We start from the raw sequence: 13,073 nt of genomic DNA, 5'->3' as shown, positions 1-13,073 counted from the left end.
TCTGTTTTCTCTGGGACGTGGACACTGCTCTCTCAGGTAAAGGTCGGTGTTTGTTGGGTGGTCAACAATCTGGTTTTATACATCCAAAGAACTTCTATAAAAATGAACTGCTTGGCAGCCGGACCAGGACTCTAATTGAGACAGGCCTTTATTCGTCAAAATGTGTAGCTTGCATAACCTCAATACGTGTTGTAGTTTTAAAACCAGCTTTAGCAAGCTAACTATGCTAACCGTTGGCATCTAGTGGTTCAACAGAAAACGGGCCAATTCTGCATCATTGTTCATCCTCTCCTTCAGTGCTTGCTAGTAAAAGTGAGAGCCAACCTCAGATTCAGTCTCGTTTTGGAACAAGCTTTGTCCGCTTGGTGTTTCACCTTGCTGTGTTTGACCTTTTTCTGCAATGTGTCTGCAATTTTTGTAGCTTCCTTTTGGATGAGTGCTGCTACCACCCAGGTTACCAGGAAGTGTATCAGCTTTGAAGGCAATTTCCGTAGTGGCCAAATTCTGGGTCAGTCACTTGATGACAGTGGCCCCCAAAAGACTTTTTCCCACATTCATCAGTTAGGACTTGGTGTTACAAACCTTGGAGTTTCAGCACGCTTCATGCCAGAGCAAAGGTGTTTCAGCCATGACCACCCAGCAGAGCCACCCCCCCGACACATCATCAGCTGTGCATCTCAACATCATCAGGTTTTGGTCTTTCTCACAAGACACCCTCTGTTGAGGCAGGCCCACCACAGGCTGATCAGGCCTGGGTGTGTGTCAGAAGGATGGCTCTTCCGTGGTCACCTAGGGGCCCAGACGGGATCCTTTGCCTTGAGGCATAGCCAGTGACTGCACCTCTCAGCTGTATTGGCCAGATCCTTGACCACCTTCGTCTGGGCCTGCCCATTAATCCTGATTTCCTTGAGGAGCCTAGTGGTAGATCTAGCGACGAAGCCTCTGCAGCCCACCTCAATCAGTCGCACCTCAGCTTTCCAGGCTCTAGTTGCCGCTTCAGTTACGAGGCCAGCGTAGCGCAGTCTCTTGCGTTCGTACGCCTCCTCTATGGCATCCTCCCAAGGGACAGTTAATTCTGTGAGGAAAGCGTGCTGACTTATGTTCAAAAGTGATATCTGTTAATCGGAAGATACAACTCCTGCAACTTGTTTCAATATCAGGATTTGATCCATTCATTCTGATAACATTTCGAGAGTCTAGGAGAGCTGCACATTTTATCCCCATTCAGTTTAGCAGAGGGCTAAACCAGAAGATAGATGCAAATGATCTGGATCATTTTACACTTGGGAAGTCGAACTTTTGGGTTCATGAGCAAATTTCATAGGAATGAATGAGGGCCTGCTTCTATCGCAGTATCCAGGTCTCCTAAAACATCCATGCTATGACTGGTTCGCTACCTTTTCGCAAAGCCCTGACCTCACCTGCACGCTGTTATCGACTGGGGGCTACACATGCAGTAACAGCCTTACCACAGCAAAAAAAGGACAACAGTACAGGCAGAGAGGAAGGTCTCTACAGATGAATATACCGCATCACACTTGTAGTGGTTAATAAGTGAATGAGAATTACTTCTGTATGAGTCTATACTTTGTGTTTTGTTGGATAGTCCTGCATAATATACCTTTAAAGTTGAACTGTCTGACATGATTAAAGCGTTGGGTTCATGTCTTCATATGGCTGCCACAGTTTATCGGCTATTTGGGCGAGTTCTTTTCAGACCTCGCTCTCACACACACACAAATACACACATGTCATCACTTGCTTAAAGGAAAGTAGATGGAGATCTGGGTGGTTATGGGGGTAAAGTGGTGAATATACAGCCCTGAGTGTTAGAGATGGAAGCACCTGATACAGCATCAGGGGCTCAACACACTTGACCCTGCAGCAGTACAATCTAGCAATCCCTGTTCAACCCCCAGGCCGTGTGTGTGTGTGTATGTGTGTGTGTGTTTGGGGGATGGGTGTTAAGAAAAGAGAGAACATTCGGAACAAGAGTATTGTGTTATGTTCTCTGCTCCAGAGCCCCATGGGAGGAAATCCTGCCGTGTACCTGGACAGATTCGTACCCCTGGATAACAAGGACATTCACTCCTGCTGCATATCCAACACCACAATCTTATCAGTCACACGATCAGGACGCCCTTGGCTGAGGACACACACAACACATATGTGGTGTAATAAAACACAACAAGGTTAGGGTGAGGTGTTACACCCACATTAACGCGGCTAATCTGGTGAGATCATTATCCTCTTCTATCCGATTGTTGGGTCGTGGTCATTCATAACGGTCGCAGAAATTGCTCAATGCGGCAGCCGGGGTGCATTTGTTATTTACACACACACTGAGGGGGGAAATATATGTTAAAGGCCGACTCAATTAACAGCAGAGCAATGTCACACAGCCACATAAAGTTTACTGTGGGAAGAGCAAGGGCACATTTTGGATGTGAGACGCCCGATTGCCCCGTGTGTGGTTGAGTGTGTGTGTGTGTGTGTGTGTGTGTGAGGGAGCAGGGTTGGGGTGGGGGTCTGTGCGTTTTGACAAACCATGCTGTTAAAGATATAATAGCAGCATAATCACCGCCCCAGGCCGTCATTCTTCAGGATAATGGCCTGCTTATTCATTGGGGATGGCTTATGTCTCCATGCGGCTTTTTTATTTTTCAGATTACGTTGTTCTTTTTCTGTCTCTTTTGCTCACACACTCTTTGTCTCCCTGAAAATTCTCATGCATTTTTTTTATTGTTGTCTTAATTTGACCTTCTTCCCGTACCTTCATTGGCTTGATGCTTGTCTTCACCTTGCAGATTCTTGTCCTCATGCCATCACATATTTTACTATACTCTAATTTTTTGAGCCTTTACCTGCATTACACTGTATATATTTAATGGGAGCTTAATGCATTTACTTTAGAAAAAGATTTTTGCCTCGTTTTTCTGAATTGGTGAGATTATTATCTCAGAAATCTAGGAAATATTTTATGAAAAACAATTTGCTCTTTTTTTCTGAATTTAAAAAAAAATGTATTGTCATTGTATCATTTCATGTATCTTTTTCATAATGAAGCTCATGTAATGATGACATTTCTTTCTTTTTTTAAGTGAGACATTATGTGAATGCTGTGTCACCCAGTCATACATCAGACTAACAAACTATTGGTACACAATGATACATAGTAATAGATTACAATAACAGTTAGCGTACAGGTTTGAATTTTAAAGTATGTTATTGTAATTTTGGTGTCATAGAAAAATATCTTTAATTCCATTTCATATATCATGATGCATAATCACTGAATTGATTACTGATTATTATTGATGATTATTTTCTTCTGAATGAACAGGATGATAATCTTGTAAGTTCTTGTTTTATTATTATTTATTTATTTTTATTTTTATATATTTAATTTATTTTATTTATTCCTCTTTTATTATTACTTATTCTTTTTTAAATTATTTTATTATAATGTCATAAATTCTCATTTTATTATTGTTATTTATTTATATATTTTTTGTATTTATTTTTATTTTTATATACTTTTTATTATCTATAGTATTATCTCATTAATTCAGAAAACAAAAACTGTTTTTTTTCCCCATGAAAACTTTTCTCACAATTCTGAGACAATAATCTTATTAATTCAGAAAGACAGCATTATTTTTTTTTCCGAGCGAATGCATCATGCCTCTGTAATATTTTACTTGCTTTTATGTATATTTTACTTTTGCCATAGGAGTTTAAACCAAATTTGTTCCTTGAGAGTTCTTTTTGTGCACTCAATCAAAAGGTTTTATAGTTTGTATACTTAAAGTCAGATAAAAAAACATCATTAAAACACATGATCGTAAAGCATTCTTGTTAATATTTCTAAATTCATGCACTTTTTGACATTTCTGTTGCATATTTTAACTGTAACACACTGCCCGTGTCAGTGTTTGGCCCTCACCACCTTCATACTGTGTAAATACGCAGCACAGATAGTCGTCATTATAAAGATCTCCAAGCAATGTTTTTATTTGTGATTATTTTACAACAACACTAGTTCAAGTCTACATCGTTAGGGAGGAGTAAAGGAAACAACACTGCTGATGGTCCACTCACTCTCTCCTCCACCATTATAAATCTATCTACCACTGGACCAAGTAGTTTGACAGACACAGTAGGGGGGCAGCATTAGAATAATAGCAACAACAGAACTCAAATAGAGTCAAGACAGCAGTACACAGAGGACTCAGGTCAGTCGACTCAAATCGGTTCACTTTCTTTGACGTTTCTGTCTGGATACTGACGCTGACAGTTTTCCAGCAGTTTGTTCGATCGCTCCTTTTAAGCCAAATCCAGAAAAGAAACTGAACACATTTAAAATTCAACCCAGGATCGTTTCACAGACAACCGAGAGAGGAGGGGTAGACAGGTGCTGCCGGTGAGCTCAGCAAATACAATCTTACAATCTGACAGCTAAAAGGAATTTCATCTGAGACAGAGTCCATTATCAATTATACAACATAATAGGAACTTTACAATTACCTTACCAGTAAACATTAATAGATAGACTTTTTTGTATTTTACATATTAAAATAATGTGCATTTTTTTTCATATGAAGACATTAGCTTCCAGAACACATTAACGGAAAACATCGTGTGTGTGATTCTCCTCATCAAGTGCTAACAGACGTTCTCACTTTCACTGACAAGCGGCATGTTTCCTCAAGAGAATATTAAGGCGAGAATAACTGCTGACAAAATATGGGTCGGGACATTTATCCAAATTTGTTTACCATATCATTTTGCATTCAAAGGAAATTGATCAACTAAAGTGATGTCAATCTTGCTGCTACCTTAATTGACCGTATTAGTGCACAGACCTTTTTTGAATTTCTAAAGGCGGTCTTAAATGGTATGCATGTTCATAATTGCATTTGCCCCAGCTCCCTCAGCCCAGGGCAAAATGTAATTAAAAGCTTTGCGAATTTAGTCACTGAAATCATTTTCTCATTATCAAGCCAGCCTCTGTACAAAGTGGCACATTACTGGCCATTAAACTGGTAAATTAGTCACTTTTAATTATGCTGTTGAGGACAACATGGCTTGAAGTTTATTTTTATTTATGTGCTGTTATGTAGTACATGCTATGTACATATAACCACGCTGCTTATTTGAAATGTCAATGGTCCTGTGACAGAAATGGTCGCTTTGCTGCAAGAGCGATACCTTTTCCCTCCTGGCCAGCGAGCCTAATCCGTCTAAAAGTGCCTCATTTATTCACATTATTCTTGTAAACATTGTTTGCATTGTCTTTTTTAAACCGAGTGCATCCATCATCAGCTGTGTACGTCACTGTCTGTGATTATTGAATGGATTATTTCAGATGTTTGGAAGGTCCAGTATTATGTGTCTGTTGGGAACATCATCATGAGTCAGGAATATGTTCACTGTCCTCTGAGTCGGGACATTCAGTTAATCCGTCGCATAGCAATGTTCAGTGTCTTATTGGTTCTCTCTTCACAAGGTTTTGGACCTTGAGCTGCAATGGAAGCGAAAAGAAGTCAGACCAGCTGGTGACGTATGGTCTGCCTTGAGAAGCTGTTAAATGGAGTTCTGTATGTCCAGTGCATGTTGGCATGTTTTACTTTTGGACATCTCTGCATGTCCTGCTCCTAAAGAACTATCACAGTCACACAGAAACGCAGTGGGATGTGATGATGTGTAGGCCGAGGCTCCGGCCTATCATCCTCCGAATCTGATTCTCAGTTAGACATTGTGTCCAGTCCCAGCGAGGCAGCGTGCTGTTTGGCCCTCAGACGGAGGTTCTCGATGCTGGTGGTCTTGCTGTTGTGGCTGGTGAGGCCGCCCGCGGCGGACGCCTGCAACAGCGGGCTGTTCCACACCTGCTGGGCGTGATGGGACAGGGACTGGTAGTAAGACTGGCAGGGCAGAGAGCCCAGTGGCGCAGGGGGCATGTTAACATTCATCCCCAGGTAGGGGAGTGAAGATGGGGCGGAGAGGTCGAAGGCAGGGTAGTGCACCAGATTGTTGGTGGCGGCCATGTGCTGGCGGAACTGCTCCTGCAGACGGAACAGGCTGAGAGGGGAGGAAGAGTAGGAGTGGCTCTGAGAGAGAGGAGCACTGCTGGCCAGGCCGCTGCTGGAGGAGGAGGGGGTCACGGACGGAGAGACCAGGGGAGAGTCTGGACAGAGAGAAGAGGGGATAAAGACAGTTTAATCATCAGCTGATGAGGTCAGTGCTGTAGATGAAGGATGCTGAGGATAAAATAAGAAATCAAGTATCCTGTTCTCACCTGGTTTGGGGCTGAGTCTTTTGCACACTGGTGAGACGTCCTCAGGAGTCACCGCTCTCTCACACTTCATCTCCTCCCTCTGAGATTTACTCTCGTCCTCCTTATCTGTGGCGTTGTCCTCTGTCGCCGACTCGCTGCCAGAGTGTTCCGCTGATGTTACATTCAGCTCCATGTCCAGCGGTATGGGACGGACTACAGGACCCTCCGTCTCCAGAGAAGAGGAGGAGGAGGAAGAAGAGGATGAAGGAGGGAGCTGGGTGTCGGGGAGGATAGTTGTGGAGGGAGGTGCGTCCTCTTTCTCGCTCCCTCCTTCCCCTGACGCCTCCTTCTGCTTCTGAAGCTGCTCCTTCTGGAGGCTGCGCTGCTTCTTGCGGAACTTGGCTCTGCGGTTCTTGAACCAAACCTGAAGGCAGAGGAGAGAAGAAGAAGAATTACATTAGGAACGTAAAGATAGATTGATACATTGACGATACTTCATTCATCCTCTCAGGGAAATTCGGTTGTCCAGCAGCTGACATATAGATCAAACACAAGAATTACAGACAATAAATAAATCTGTATAAATAAGAGAGTTAAAAACAAAGGATAAGAACAATATATCAAGTATAACAAAGGCCCAGTTCAGCTTTTTCTTTTTCTACTTTTTTGATTCATTTTATTACTTATGTAGCCATAATTACTGCACACATATTTTGGGTTACTTATCAATGGGTACATTATTTATACTTAAGTAGTAATAGATTCAGTATTATTGAGTTACTGGGAAATTATTATTTCATTGTCATTTACAGCACTGTATATTGTTCTATTTGTATGCAGTGTTTAGTCATTGTGTTCCCTTGGTTTTGAGCTCATTGGTTCCTACCTGCCCTTGTTTTGTTGGGACAGGTATGAGCGATACTCAGAGAGAGTAGTGAGTGCCTCGTGCTTGACAGTGATAGGAAGTTGCTGTACCCCTGAGTTGGAATGTGTTAGTGCTGTCTTGCCATGTTGTTAAAAATTAAACTAAGAAGAAAAAGCAAATGTTGTAGCCCTGAAGAACAATCAAGAAAAGAGGGTGACACTTATTTACAGTCAACAAAAAAGGAGGTCCTATCCCAAAAGAACTGGGGAGTCCACCTCCTTAAATTTAGGGCGAAATAGGTGTAGATTTCAGGGGGGACACAGGGGACATGTCCATCTGCCTCCTATAAGTATTTATGAAGCATTTATGTATGCAGCTCCTTATATGTGGACTCTTGTGCAGATGGACTCAAAGTTGCACTCACTGGTTTCTCTCGGCGGGTTTAAAGCTCTCCTGTACATAATCATATATGCCAGTGTCACAGTGTGTCTTATCTGGTCTTTGTGATCATGTGTAGTTGCCCTTTTTTGCGTTTTAATGGTTCTCTTCTAGCGTACATCAACATACTTTTAGGCTTGTCTTTGTAGTACTCTCATTTTGTGTTTTATATTGCTTGTTTTAGAGCTGCACATTTTTATTCTGTAGCGTATTTTTGTTCTATGTTTCTTCCGGACAAGCTTGAATAAATAAAAATAAATAAAAGTACATGAAAGTAGTAGAGGACTTTTCATTTTGACAAATTTAAAGATAAAGATGCTTTCAATCGATTCAAAAAGGCACAAATTGCTGAATAAAAATTCACCAGATTGCAGGAAATAAAGGGTTGGATGCTCAAAATTTGTGAGGACCCCCAACCCCCCTGTTTCATATGTAACATCCCCCCTCCAATGTTGAAACCAAACCTACAGCTCTTAGACTGTATTGACATTATAGTACAACGAAATTTGCTGTGCCATGTCTGAATATAAAATAATAGATTGTAGTTTGGTGCTACACAAAAACATAAAGTACCCATAAGATACAAGAGCCTGCATTAAAATCACAGACATAACACAACTATAATTAAGCATTAAAAGCCACTCTAATCTCCTGCCGTACCTGCACACGGGCCTCGGGCAGGTTGGTGCACATGGCCAGCCGCTCCCTCATCACCACATCCGGGTAGTGTGTCTTCTGGAAAGTCTTCTCCAGCGCCTCCAGCTGCTGCGCCGTGAAGGCCGTGCGGCTGCGGCGCTGTTTGCGGTGCTGAGAGCCGTAGCGAGCCTCCAGGATGATGTCTTGAAATGCGCAGCCGTTGGAAAGGAAACACACGGGGAGTTTATTATACTGGGCGTGATGGGACCATGAGCAATTTATATTCAAGTTTATGCAGCTTTTATTATTATTATTTCATAAATGACTAAAAAAATCATAAATGATGTCACTTTTATTTAATTGCATAATAAAAAATCAGTTAATAGTTTGGAGGCAGGGTAACAGCCTGCGCACCGGAGTGTGTGTGTGTGTGAGCGTGCACTCAATTACCAGCCAGTCTCTCTGCCAGTGTGAGCGCGTGCACGGATGGCCGGTAGTCGGGCGCGTGCTGCGCCTGTTGCGCGGCCTGCTGGTGCAGGTTGTACATGGCGCTGAGGGAGTTCATGGCGTGCAGAGAGTAGCCGTTCACCCCGTAGTGCTGCATGGTGAGAGGTCACTACCTGCGGAACGGAGACAGGATGTGATGAGGATGATGATGATAAAGGATTTCACTCAAGGACATTTGGACATTAAGGGCGCGTGGCTGCAGATGGACACGCATCTCAAACCAACCCTCCGCTTTAATAAGAGGAATAAAATCATGCACAAACACACAGGAGCTTTTTATGAGTAAATGACAGTAGGTCCTCGCGCTCAAGGGCCAATAGATCTTAATGTGCGCACTCAGACAAAAGTGTTATCCATTAACATCCAATTATCGCCCTGTTCAATCCATTAATTATACAAAAGACTTTTAATTGGGGTAATTATCACTCGTTCCCATAATGAACCGTGACGGATGCCTTATTCATGAATTTATTCACGTCGTTTTCTGTGATCCCGGAGAAGCCAAATCCCCATTGAAAACATTGCTGTGACAGATCAAGGCGTTGGTGAAATGTGTTGGAAAATGAAATAAGGAGATTTGTTCCGGGTCTCGGTGGCAAAACCTGCAACCGGATAGCGGGATTATTTTCTAATAGGCTATGATTACTGAAATGCTGTTCAATTTTTAGTGGCTGACTTTTTCCACTCCTGTAAAACTCATTTTAACAGCAAAGCAAAGCATTTATTTCTTGTAATTTTGCCTCATTTATAATTAACATTTAGATACTTGCAGGTTGTAATGACACACACACAGACTCTTGCAGTAAAGCAGACCATGTTAGAGCGTTTCACATGGGAGCAATATCCCAAACTCTATTTTGTAGTTCTCCTTCACGACCGAGATTTTCATAGATGAAGCGCTGCAGGACACGATTAGATATGTATTAGTACGGAGGAGGCTGACAGGAGGGAATATCTCTGAGGCCCAAACAGTTATTATAACTAGAGAGACCACAGGGAGAAGATATAAATCTTTCTCTTGTGTGACAGGTACAGTGTCCATGAAACTGGGCAAGTTATTGGACCTATAGGCCTACAGATATTTTTCAGATATTTCTGACAAAACTTCCAGGTTATCATTTTAATTATTTAGTTTTTCTTTTATTTAATTTTGCTATTTCACTAATTGTAGAGGCCTTTTAAATGGCAGGAATTTAATAATAAATCAACATTTGTGAAGTAATTCCAGTGTATTATATTGTAAAAATTGTTTAAAATGATCCATGTTTTGTTTCAACATAAAAAGATTTTTTCTAATTTTATTTATTTATTTATTTTATTCACAGACACATATTTCCGGCGTTCTGGTGATTTTTTAATGCACCTATTACATGTGCCTTGTCTGCATTAATTCATGGTGTAAATGCCTTTAAGTTTGTCAGAATGATTGTTTTATTGAGGACAAATGGACATGTTCTAAATATTAAGGAGGACACGTCCCCTGCGTCCTCCCACGAAATCTACACCTAAATAATGAATTATATTAGTTGAAATTTGAGAATTAATTGACGTTAATTTAACAAATGTCACACTCTTTTAGGCAGCCTCATCTTTTGATTAAGACCTGATCGTTCTTGCAAATTAAATGTCAGTTTAAAGCATTGAGTTTCAGCATAAATCAATAAAATAAATAACTTAATATTAGTAATAATAATAATAATAATAATAATAATAACAGGCCCATTAGGCTGTTGTATTATGAGACAGAAAAGACTGGGTGGTCGCTCTTGTAAAAGGCATTTTTTTTCCTCTACCCATTTCTCAGCTTTTCAGTGTGTGTGAGTGTGTGTTCTTGAGCGCGCGCGCGTGATGCCCGCAGTGCCCATTCCCAGCCTATTAAGTGGCTGCGGCGGCTGATGAATGTGATCAGAGGGCAGTGGGGAATAGTTTAATTCGCTGGGACAGAAGGTGCTTCGCTAAACATTTACTTTACTCCCCCAAGTATTTGAATTGAATGGGCCCCCCCACCCCTACACCCTCCACCCTCCCTCCCGTCTCTCCCCGGCTCCCCCTCCCCTCCCCGTCCCCTCTCTGGCGGCCTCTTATCCCATCGCCCCGGGGCAACGTTTTGGCTGAGATGTATGGCCTCTCCGCGGGTAAAAATATGCATGTTGATCCCCATTTGGCTCCCCGTCTAATGGAAGTGCAAATAGGTTTCGACTGCGAGGCCCTCCATTTATCATCAACGCTGACACGGACGGACGTACAGTGGGACTCCGGTGGGTAGCTGCGGGTTGGAGTTCCCGCGTGTGCGTGCCCGCGTGGCCAAGTGGGCGTGCGTGTGTGTTCTAGTAATAGGCCAACGATTTTTTTTCTCTCAACTGCTTTTCTGTTTTCTCTGAAAATGAAGCTGCACATTTTGTCTCAAATCACACAAAATACAAGGGAAATAAATGCACCATGTATCTATAAATAATTTTTTATTTGTTCACACCTGCAAACACTGAGGAAAGCTGCCATTAATTTTAATCTCACATTGTGCACAAAGCATAATCTCATCTCAAACTTTTTAACTCTCCCCCCACCTCTCATATTCCCCACCACATCTCTGGTTATAGCCTGTATCCTCCTGCCCATATCAAATCCAGCACAATAGCTCATCACCGTGAGCCTGTCAGTGCTGTTATTGTCATTCATAAGCCTCTGTGTGCTCCAGGCGCTGGGCCCTCCTGGCAGCCCCCTGCTCACTGCTTCGATTATCAAACCGTCATTATGTAAATTGGCGTGTACAGTGCAACTCTTTGATCCGACTAAATTAGGAAAAATGTTATTTGCTAACAGCCCTCAGGGGCATGAGTCGACCTGACAAGCTGCTCTTTGCTGTGTCACAGTGTCAACTGTCAGAGGGTTAGAGGGAGCATGGCTCTCAGTTTCTCCTCGCTGTTATTATAAAGAAGTAATTATTATATTGGAATTAAATTATATTTCAGTGTCTATTTTATTGTCTATTAAAGCTTTTCAGAGGAAGTACACTACTACTACATTATTTTTTGATTTTGTAACAAGAAAGCAGACAAGACATAACCGTAAAATTCTGAGAAAAAAAAATAAGATGAACATAAATTTCTTTAGTGTGCATCTGTATATTTGTGTCACTTTATATTCAGATTTTTAAACCCTGAAAGAAAGGAGCAGATGCGCGTAACCAAAAGGATTGCCTTTTATTTTGGGTATGTCATATTGGTCTTGTGCGTAAAAACGCAGCTGTCAGGCTTTTTATTTTTAATTATTTTATTTTTTTGTATTATTTGTAATGAAATCATTGTGGATTTTAGCTCTAACTTCCGGAAGTTGGATTTTAGGCTGCACACTGACACTTTAAAATATTAGATTTATCATAATAAATACATTTCCATTTAAGGAACTGCTTTCGTCATATTACTTTTCATCATTGCGTCACTTTCGTTACTGTAGCGATATATTTTGTATTCTTTTTATTATGTGGTTGTTTGGCTGTAACTTTTTGTGTGCTGCTGTCTCGGCCAGGTGTCCCTTGTAAAAGAGACCGGAACACACCTGGTTAAATAATCTATGGGTTTAACAAAATAGCTGAATAAAAAACTCATGTATTAAATTTAAATAAAAAATAAAAACGTGATTTTTTTCCACTTAAATATATAAAATTCATCCCGTTTTAGAGGCAGCGTCAGTTTAGCTTGGTTTACTTAAACGACTGAGTTATAAAAATGCAAATATGAACACGAGCACTGTTTTTAAAAGACGTTATTCAAGATGGAGAAAACTTCGTACCTCTTGTGTAGACAGTTGTTTTCCGTCAGCACCGAGTATCCGAGCTTCTTCTTCTTCTTCCTTTCCGGTTGCTGTGTGTAGTTTTTTAACACCCACTCTTCTTCGTCCTTTTGTCCGACACTGAGGCACCAACTCGGGCCGATATTAAACTCCTCCGCTCAGTCTGTTGCTTCACTTCAACTCCGTCCGCTCGCGCTCCACCTGCTCCTCCTCTCGGTGTCTGTACTCGCCGCGTCTCGCGCAGAAGTGGGAAGCCGCCATCTGCTGGTGCGCGAGAGCCCGGCGGAGGGATTTAAGGAGAGCCTCGCGGGGGTCACGCTGGCTTCCTATTGGTTCTCCGGGCTGTCGATCAAGCAAATCAGGGACGCTGAGTCCGGCGGCGGACTGTGACTCCTGGAGTTATTTTTCAAATATGATCAATTTAAGCACATTATGTCCGCTGAATCCCTCCGTGTCTGTCTACACGGGGTTGTTTTAATTATGAGAATTTATAAACACTCCCTCAATGTGAAAATTTAAGCTTTTTAATCGCCAAAATGTGCAGATATTAAATTAATTTTA

General features: G+C 41.7%; 1 protein-coding gene across 1 annotated transcript; it reads right to left on the bottom strand.

The window, feature by feature from the left end:
- Window positions 1–3,998: 3,998 nt before the first annotated feature.
- LOC117271884 (diencephalon/mesencephalon homeobox protein 1-A) lies at window positions 3,999–12,763 on the bottom strand. Its single transcript, XM_033650407.2, has 5 exons — window positions 12,513–12,763; window positions 8,667–8,836; window positions 8,241–8,419; window positions 6,299–6,701; window positions 3,999–6,187 (listed from the first exon to the last, which is right to left on the bottom strand). Exons 2-5 carry the CDS (start codon window positions 8,818–8,820, stop codon window positions 5,748–5,750), a joined length of 1,176 nt encoding a protein of 391 aa, XP_033506298.1. The 5' UTR covers window positions 8,821–8,836; window positions 12,513–12,763; the 3' UTR covers window positions 3,999–5,747.
- Window positions 12,764–13,073: the final 310 nt, after the last annotated feature.

Source organism: Epinephelus lanceolatus, chromosome 12 (assembly GCF_041903045.1).
Source record: "Epinephelus lanceolatus isolate andai-2023 chromosome 12, ASM4190304v1, whole genome shotgun sequence".
Lineage (NCBI taxonomy): Eukaryota > Metazoa > Chordata > Actinopteri > Perciformes > Serranidae > Epinephelus > Epinephelus lanceolatus.
The sequence above is the reverse complement of the archived record's forward strand: the minus strand, read 5'-3'. Positions and strand labels throughout refer to the sequence as shown.